The 9,857-nt window shown below is 29.2% G+C and overlaps 1 protein-coding gene across 1 annotated transcript; it reads left to right on the forward strand.

Moving 5' to 3' along the window:
- The first annotated feature begins 1,656 nt into the window (after positions 1–1,656).
- Positions 1,657–3,436, forward strand: LOC112517763. The gene is made up of 3 exons (XM_025125138.1): positions 1,657–1,711; positions 1,935–2,264; positions 3,273–3,436. The coding sequence occupies exons 1-3, from the start codon at positions 1,657–1,659 to the stop codon at positions 3,434–3,436; spliced, it is 549 nt and encodes a 182-aa protein (XP_024980906.1).
- Positions 3,437–9,857: the final 6,421 nt, after the last annotated feature.

Genomic DNA, 9,857 nt, shown 5'->3' on the forward strand with positions numbered 1-9,857 from the left:
TAACAGAATCATTTATCTTTATAAAAATTATATTATTAAACCAAAAATATATTAATTCACTATTAGACCTAAATTAAACTATAACAAAAATTGAATTAAAGAAATTTTACAAAAAAACGAGAACTTTCAAATAATTAATTTGATATTAATATCGTTATATTTTTTCAAAATTTTACGATATCTTTAAAATTTATTTTTCTTCAAAGGTGTAAATATTATCTTTCTCATAACCACATAAATCGCATTGTATCAAAAGAAACAAAAAATAAAACGAAACATTAAAATGAATATGTATCTCGTTGTATTGCACGGGTACCCTTCTAGTATATATATATATATACATAAGTAGGAATCTCTTGGTTTTTTAAGAAAAGAGTTGCACATATTTTTAAGACTAGAAAGGTACTCACGCAATGCAGCGAGATACATCTTGATTTTAATATTTCATTTTATTTTCTATCTCAGTCGATGTTATAGTATGGTCTTATATGATTTTTGGAAAAACGATAATGTTTTTATTTTTGAATAAAATATAAATTTGAAGATATCATAAAAATTTGACAAAAATATATAGATATTATTACCAAATTAACTATTTAAAATTTCTATTTTTTGTGTAATTTTTAATTCAATTTTTTTATTATAATTTAATTTAAGTTCAATAACGAGTAATTTATATTTGGTTTAATAATATAATTTTCTTATAAAGATAATAATTAATTATTTTGCTAAAACTCTATAATTATCCTAATTATATTTTAAATTTTTTATATTTTAAAATGAGATGTTCATTCTCTATTTTATTATGCTTAAACATGGAGTTTTAATAAGCTGCTTATTCATAATTTACTTGTAATCTTGAATTTTAAGTAATATACATCAATATACAGTACTTCATACATAAAAATGGTTTTTAAAAGTTTTTGTCAAATGATTTATAATATAATATAGATAATGAATGCCATTTTTAATTAATGAACACATAATTGGATTCATGTATATTGCTTCACCAAATGGAAGGAAAAAACAAGAAGATTCTTGTAAGAAAAACAACAAATGAATAGTAGCCAAAAAAGTATTCACTCACTTGCTACCTAACGACAATATATGAGTAGTCGTAGTTTACTTATTATCCGCATACAGATCTTGTAAGAAGGAGAGTTAATGTAAGAAATGTAAGAAGAGATTCTAGACATTTATCACTTTTAATTTCAAACTCACACATGAATGGCGTTTGGTATTAGAATTGATCCGGTACATCTCATCCTAACGTGCATCCGAGGGTGGATATCCCTTTTTACACTTCTCACTTTAACTGTCATTCTTAGCGAAACCCAACCCACATAATTACCATCCTAACCTTCAAGCATATATTTAGACTATAATCCACCTTCTTTTGTCGCAATCAACACAAATCTTACTTCACGCTAGCTAGACAGCTACAAGTCGAAACACCAGTTCCAGTTCTTCTTGTGCAACTGGTCAAACTTTTGATCCTAACGATGTCGTTTTATGCCCATATATACTCTATTGTTCATATACATACATACATACATATATATACATAAACAGAAACCCCATAACATCAAAGTACCAAAGTTACCACCAATACATCTTAATTCTATTTGGGTGTGTCTTCTTAGATCATTCACCAATATGGCTACTTTGGTCCTCTTCCTTGGTTTCACTCTCTTCCTTCAAGGAGCTTTTGGTAATTTCACCTCTACATAATATCGTGGTAGCTTTTGATCATCTTAAGAACACTATAACGATTGAGGTCGTCAACAGTGTCCTAACAAATAGCTAATACTACACTTTATTCTAAAACTGTTCTAAAAAACTTGTTAAAACACACAAAACATCGTATAAACACAGTTTGTTTGTAGTGGGTGTGAATTGATCATGAGTTGTTGTTTTAAACCTATACTGTGCAGGTGAGATTGTATGCAAGGAATTGCCGGTGGGAGTGTGCTCTTTCTCGATCGAGTCATCTGGGAAGCGATGCGTGTTGGAGAAGTACTACGAGTCGAACGATGGTGCCATCGGATTCCAATGTAAGACATCGGAGGTGGTTGTGAAAGGCATGTGGGAGATGATTGAGAGCGATGAGTGCACGAATGCTTGTGGAGTTGATAGGAACTCAGTTGGGATATCTTCCGATTCCCTTCTGGACCCTAAGTTGACGGCCATGATCTGCTCCACGGAATGCTACCAAAACTGCCCCAACATCATTGACCTTTACTACAACTTGGCCTTGGGTGAAGGTAATTAATTATAAGATGATAAAGAAACATAAGATATATATATATATATATATATACATATATAGATATATATATAGATAGATACATAGATGAAGGATAGAGTAAGAGTTAAAAGGAGAGAAGCGTAAGAAGGGATTATACCTTTGATCACTTTTAAGCTCACCACATCCCATTAATTTCGCTTGACATATACGGGACTTGGTCCGATACATATTGGTGCATCTCCTTATTGTTGAGATTCAATTAGGATTGATCCACGGGTGAATCGCTTCTTACCCTTCCCACCATTACTTTCATTTTCACTAGAACCATATATATATATATATATATATATATATATATAAAAGATCCCTTCTTACCCTTCTCACTATTACCTCCGTTCTCATCGGAACCAACTATACACACACACACACACACATATATATATATAAAGAGAAAGAGAGAGAGAGTGTGTGTTAAGTTCACACGAGAACAGTAACTAAATAATAGAATAAGAAAACGATCGAATCACATGTGATTTCACACTAAAATCACATGTGATTCACGTGATTTTGGCTATGATATGAGGTCGCATGCCACGTCGCCCATTAGTGTAAAATCACATGTGACATATATATATATATATATATATATATATATATATATATATATATATTACCGTTCTCGTTTGAACGTCCATATACACACACACACATATATCCAATGATGGAGATTTATTGTTATCTTTCTTATCATAATTTCCATTCTCATCAGAACCCAAGTTGAGAAGATGAAAAGAAATGATTTACATGAGAATCATAAGTAAAAACGATTTTTACCCGAAAAATTAATTTAATTGAAAATGCATATGTGATCTCTAGTTTCTTTTTACCAATGATTAATAATGAAATCATTCCTTCTCAACCTTTTTGCCTTCCTCGCTTAAACCTTCTCCTAATATATATAATGTCAACCTTATATAATAAGGCGAAATTAAGTCGATTCTTATGATTATTTGCAAATTCACAGGAGTTTACTTGCCAGAATTATGCAACGTACAAAGGACAATGCCAAGGAGACGTGCAATGTCACAACTTCTAAGTTCTGGATCAGCTTCTTCCCCTACGAATGGTCCAATCACCAGTGAATCATCAGTAAAAGTTTACACCATTGCTGAACCCCCATGTAATTAGATACAAATGCATTAATACTTATAAGGATTGGGTTCCGGTAAGAAAATAAGTTATGGTGAGAAGCGTAAGAAGAGATCTCCATCCTTGGATCAATCGTAATTGAATGTCAACACTAATGAGATGCACCAGATCAATTCCCTATTAAAGTGCAGTTCATGGGTGGACATGAGATTAAAAGTGATCAAGGGTTCAGATCTCTTCATACGCTTCTCACTATAACTTCCTTTCTCACATGATCCATTACCTATATTTATAATAGTTTATTTTGTTTACCTACCATGTGATGTAAATATATCCATACTCTACTACACTGTGACATTGAGAAGTATATATGAGATTGCTAGTTTATGTTACAACATATATTGTTCCGTATGGTTGCTTTTTACAAAGCCTGTGCAGTTTACATACAGGCAGTATTTGTTAAAATTCAGTATGAACTATTCAATCTTGACATTTCTAATGTCAAAATATATTAATGTTTTGTTTAGTATGTAATTTTTAGGTGTTAAATGCTTTAATTAAAGTAGAAAGTTTGAGGGATTGCACTTACAAAGTTTAAATCTAGAGGGTAATGGAGTTAGAGTTCAAAAAGTTGAAGGACTGAAAGTGAAACTTTGGGAGTATAAAAGTTGTTGGTTTGCAGAGTTTAGAATATCTATGACTCAATTTTCAAAATCAGAACTCTTTTTATTTCTCTCTCTGACTGTTTGTCTTCTTCTTCAAATAGTTAGGGGGTGTTTGGTTCACAAAATGAAATTTGATGGAATTGGAATCCATCAAAGAATTTGACTTTGAAAGAAATGAAATAAAATTTGATGGAATTTGACCACACGTTTGGTTGGTAGAAATTGGAATGAAATCACTCAAAAGAATTGGAACAATCGTCTTCGTTTGGACTACCACACCCATCACCTCGCCCACACCCTACCAACCACCATATCATTACTATCGTCGTCACAACTATCACCCCGCCCCACCCTTACCCAAACCCCGCCTCCACCACTCCTGCCCAAACCCTACCCCTGCTCTATAGGCGGGGTGGTAGCTGTCACGACCACAGTGGTAAGATAGTGGTCGAGTGGCCGAAAGTGGGTGGGTATGACGGCGACAGTAGTGGCATTGTGGTTAGTGGTGAATTGGGGTAGGGTAGGGTGGAGGTGAGTGGTAGTTGTAACAACAACAATAATGTGTGGTGGTAGGGGTTAGGTTAGGGGCGTGATAATAACGATAGTAGCATGGTCGTAGTAGGGATGTGCAGTAAGTGATGGGGGGGGTTAGTGGGTGTGATGAAAACAGTAGTGGCATGGTAGTTAGTAGTGGGGTTGGTGGGTGAGTGGGGATGGGTGGCATGGTAGTTAGTCTTGGATCATTTGCTCTTGGCTTGGAAAGCCATCAAAATCACTTTTGCCCAAAAATCCATCTTTTTTTGGTAATCCTAGCATGTTCCTCAACAGATCAAGATTGAGGGAAAATGAGTAGTCATCAATCATAGAAACTAGTTCTTGCTCCTTATCATCATACTTTAGATTTTTCCACCACTGTTGAAGATGTTAAAGAGGAACAATGTACGACATTGTGAACATCCTCTTCAATGGGTGTCTTTTGCTAATCTCAATAATGATTTGATGATCTGGTTTGAACTTTTTAGACTTCATATTCAGAGCACAATTGTTTTCTTTGATGAGATCATACTCTTCTTCAGACAGAAAAGATTTTTCAAGATTAGGGACGATTGATGCCTAGACATTGCAGCAATGGGTGTTGGTTGATTTCCTCCAGCATCTCCAACCTCACCTTGAGATTCAGCAAATTCTGGTACAGGGGATTCGACATTCAAAGGTTCATTTAAATTTCCTTCTTGTTGAGAATAACCTTTTACAATAAGCCTAGCTTTGTTTTTGACAACAATTCCATCTTCATCTTTCTTGTTTCTAAAGAGCCACTTAGTTCCAATTATTGATTTACGTTTAGGTCTTGAAACTAGTCTCCAAACTTTGTTTGTTTCAAATTGTAAAAGTTCTTCTTGCATAGCAAAAACCCAATCTGGATCTTGTAATGCATCAGAAGTCTTCTTAGGTTCTATTGAGCTCAAGAAATTCACAAGCAAACATTCACTTGCAGTTGCAAATCTGGTCTTTACTCCATTAGATACTTCTCCAATTGCTTGATGTAATGGATGGTCTTTTGTCCATCTGTATAAGCTTGGCAAGGGGTGAGTTGAACTCTGATTGTTCTAACAATCATTTTCATCAATAATGCCATGAATCTCTGATTGATCATGTTCATCTTGTTGCTCCCCCTCAATTGAATGCATATCTGAATTGGATAACTCTAAATTAACCCGTCCAGAGTTAAGTTTTTAAAGTTTTGAGAAACTTGTTCATAGATAGGTACATTCTGATCACACATGGATGAAACAACAACTTCAACAAGTCCAGATAGATTTGAACTTGATTTTGGTTCTTTGAAAGTTGGATTGATGAAATCTCTGGAAATACTTGGATTTTGAAAATCTGCAATAATTTCCATAGATACATCAAATAAGTCTTTAAATAGTAAATAGTAACTGCATAGACATTGTAATCCTTCAATAAAAAATAATAATTACATAGACATTGTTTCCCACAATCTCTCCTCTTCTCTTGCCTTGTGAATTATCATACGAAAATAACTCGTGCACCTACTAAATCACTAGTTATCAATTTCCTCCAGTATTATTTGACCCATCAATCAAACACAATGAATCGCCTCTTACTTTACACGGCTTCAATTATAATGAGATCAAATATATTTTCCATGGAACTTCTTGGAAAATCAGATGCTGTTACATGCATATGTCGTGATCTCTAATAGGTCATGCATAGCTTGCAGCTACAATATAATTTAACATTTTTATGGTTTGTTTGTTTGAGGTGAAGAATATTACGTGTCATTTGTGATGACAGTTTCTGGAATCCAGTATGAAAAGTTATTCTTTATGGCAGCTAATGATGATTAAAAAACAAAAGTTTACAGATTTTGATGGTATGGCAGATAAGACTGAACCACCGGGCCTCATATATGGTATTATTCATAAAGTAGATTTATATTTGAGATGAACGTTACACTAACCACTATCAGGCATGAACAACGTGATTTACATAAAGCGGTATCTATTTACGCTTATTTTACTAAGTCCGACAGCTGGCATATACAATCAGTTTCACTCAAAAGATATGTTCACATTATAGAGAAATTTATGTCTTATCTAATAAGAGGTTAAAAATAATTATGATAAATAATACACCAACTCATCACATGATGTTCCTATAAACAAATTTGTATAGATTTTTAGTATAATTAATGATAGATTTATTTAATTTTCAAATAAAAAGAGCTAAATGCATGAAATAATAATCTACTTTCACAAATTTTCTTATTATAACATTGTAGTTATACTTTTCTCTAATTACAACAATATACTTTCAAATTATTTTTTATTAAGGCATTGTAATTCAATAATATACCCATATAGCAATGAGTAACCTTCGGATTCAAAGTAAGATGACATGATACAGGTTACCAGGCTTCCATGTCATGCTATTGTCCATGTGTAATATATTGATGGAGTGTCATTTCTTATTACAACATGGTATTTAAAAAAAATAATTTTTCATATTATTTAATAAATATATTAAATTAATTAAAAATCTAAATTATTCATTAACGTAACAAAATTAGGAAGACTTGTTGATCACAATCTATCTCGCTAACATTTTTGAAGATGTTACTATTTTTACGAATAAAATATTTATCTTGTAAACTATAACACATTTGTTTTTAAAATAATCGACTTTACATATTATTTAATAAATATATTAAATTAATTAGAAAATTTCTAAATTATATTAATATAACATATTAAAAAAAATTTATTTCCTTAACATTTAAAAACTATTTTTTTTTGAACTGGGAAAATAAGAACGGTTACTTTTCTTACAAATAAAATATTTATATCGAAGAAATACATCCATTTGTTTGAAAAAAAATTGACTTGACATATTATTTAACAAATATACTAAATTAATTAGATTATTTCTAAATTATTTATTAATATAATAATATTAAAAAGATTTGTAAAACACATTTTTATCGTTAAAATTTAAAAAATATTACAAAATATGTATTTTTTGAATTAGAAAAATTAAATAATAAATGTTACATTTTCTTACAAATAAAATATTTATCTTGAAACTATATTATATTTGTTACAAAAAATGTTACTATAAAATATTTAATTTGCGTACAAATTAGTAAGAGTGAAATTTTTTGAAAATAATTTTTTTGAAGAGAGTGCTGAAAAACATAAACTGGGCGAGATATGAATAACCGGGAGAAAAAGTGAGAAAATTATTTAAAAAAATGAAAGAGGTTATTTATTAATGTCACATAATCGGAATGACGTGTCATCCATGTCAAAACATTTAAGCCATGTAAGCAAAGAAAAGTGATGGATTACCAGTTTAAAAAGTAACAAATTATTCATTGTTATATTAGGTAGATTTTTCAAAGTACAATGTCTAATAAAAATAATTTAAAAGTACATTATTGTAATAAAAAAATGAAAGTAAAATTGTATAATAAGAAAATATATGAAATTAGTTTGTTATTTAGTGGATTTATACAAAAAATAAATCCACAATGGAGGTTCTTCTTGTTATTTTATAAGAATCTGTATTTTGGGATAGAGGTTCTTATCCAGACAGGCCCTTATTAGAATTCAGGTGTTTGAACAAGTGCTCCAGTTTTGGTATACTTTCCTTTTTCGTTATTTATTATTTGTATATTTTTTAACCATTTTATTTCAAATATGTAAAACATAAAACTTAAAATTGATAGAAATAAATATAAATTAATTATTATAAATAAAATTTTCAATTTTGTTTTNTATCCTCAAATAATATATTAGAATTGTTTAAAAATATATCTATACTATATTATAAAGCATTTGATATTTTTTTAAACCAATTTTTTCACGAAGTACTGTTTATTGATGTATATTATTTAAAATTTAAGATTAAAAGTAAATTGTACATAAATACAACTTATTAAAGTTCCATACTTGAATTCGTCTAATTAACTGCATATAAACATAATCAAATATTGGATAATTTTTTTATTTTAAATATAAAAAATCTAAAATATAATTAGGATATAATTATTGAGTTCTAACAGAAAACTTAGTTTTTGTCTTTATAAAAAATATATATTATTAAACCTAAATTAAATTTCTTTGTTACTAAATCTAAATTAAATTATAATTAGAAAATTACAACAAAATATAAGAACTTTTAAAAAGATTAATTTGATACTGATATCGATATTTTTTTTTTAAAGTTTATGATATTTTTAAATTTATATTTTATTCAAAAATAAAAAAACATTATCGTTTTCTCAAAACCACATAAAACATATTATATCGACATAAAAAAAACGAAACACCTGAAATCAAAATATATCTCGATACATTGCACGAGTACCCTTCTAGTTATTCTATAATATTTAATTTGCATACAGTTTTAATAAGACTGAAATTCTTTTGAAAGGATTTCTTTAAACAAGTGAACGAAAAACATAATTTCGATGGCTATGAATAATAACGAGGAAAAGTGAGAAAATTATTTTGAAAAATTGAAAGTTGTTTTTTTAGCCATATAATTAAAAATGACATGTCATATGCATCACCTCATTTAAGCCATGTAAGTAAAAATTAAAGTGGTTAACCGGTTTAAAAGATAACAAATTATCCATTGCTATAATGGGCAGATTTTATAAAGTGCAATGCCTTAATGATTTAAAAGTACATTACTGTAACAAGAGAAAATAAAAGTACAATGCAATAAAAGAATTTATAAAAATATACTGTTATTTCATGCATTTTAGGCCTAAAAATATTTAATTATATATAAAAAAATATTTTACATATTTAAGGGTGAAGAGGAATTTTTTATAATCATATAAATTAAACATTATAATATTTTAATGGATAGAATTTACAATTATACATATTTATACATTTTTTAAAGATATAATCTATACTATATTATAAAGCATTTGATAAAAACGCTTAAAAACCATTTTTTATGCATAAAGTATTGTATATTGATGCATATTACTTAAAATTCAATATTACAAGTAAGTTATGCATAAATATAGCTTATTAAAGCTCCATGTTTGAATTTGTGTAACTAACTGCGGATAAATATAATCAAATAGAGGATAAACATCTCATTTCAAAATATAAAAAATCTAAAATATAATTAGGATAATTATCGAGTTCTAACAAAATAATTAATTATTATCTTTATAAGAAAATAATATTATTAAACCAAATATAAATTACTTCGTTATTGAACCTAAACTAAATAATAATAAAAAAAAT

Source organism: Cynara cardunculus (genome assembly GCF_001531365.2).
Source record: "Cynara cardunculus var. scolymus isolate 2C chromosome LG 9, CcrdV1, whole genome shotgun sequence".
Classification (NCBI taxonomy): Eukaryota; Viridiplantae; Streptophyta; class Magnoliopsida; order Asterales; family Asteraceae; genus Cynara; species Cynara cardunculus.

Coding starts and splice junctions, on each gene's coding strand:
- LOC112517763 (XM_025125138.1), top strand. CDS start 1,657: ATGGCTACTTTGGTCCTCTTCCTTGGTTTCACTCTCTTCCTTCAAGGA. Junction 1,712..1,934: donor CTTCCTTCAAGGAGCTTTTG/GTAATTTCACCT, acceptor TATACTGTGCAG/GTGAGATTGTATGCAAGGAA. Junction 2,265..3,272: donor CAACTTGGCCTTGGGTGAAG/GTAATTAATTAT, acceptor GCAAATTCACAG/GAGTTTACTTGCCAGAATTA.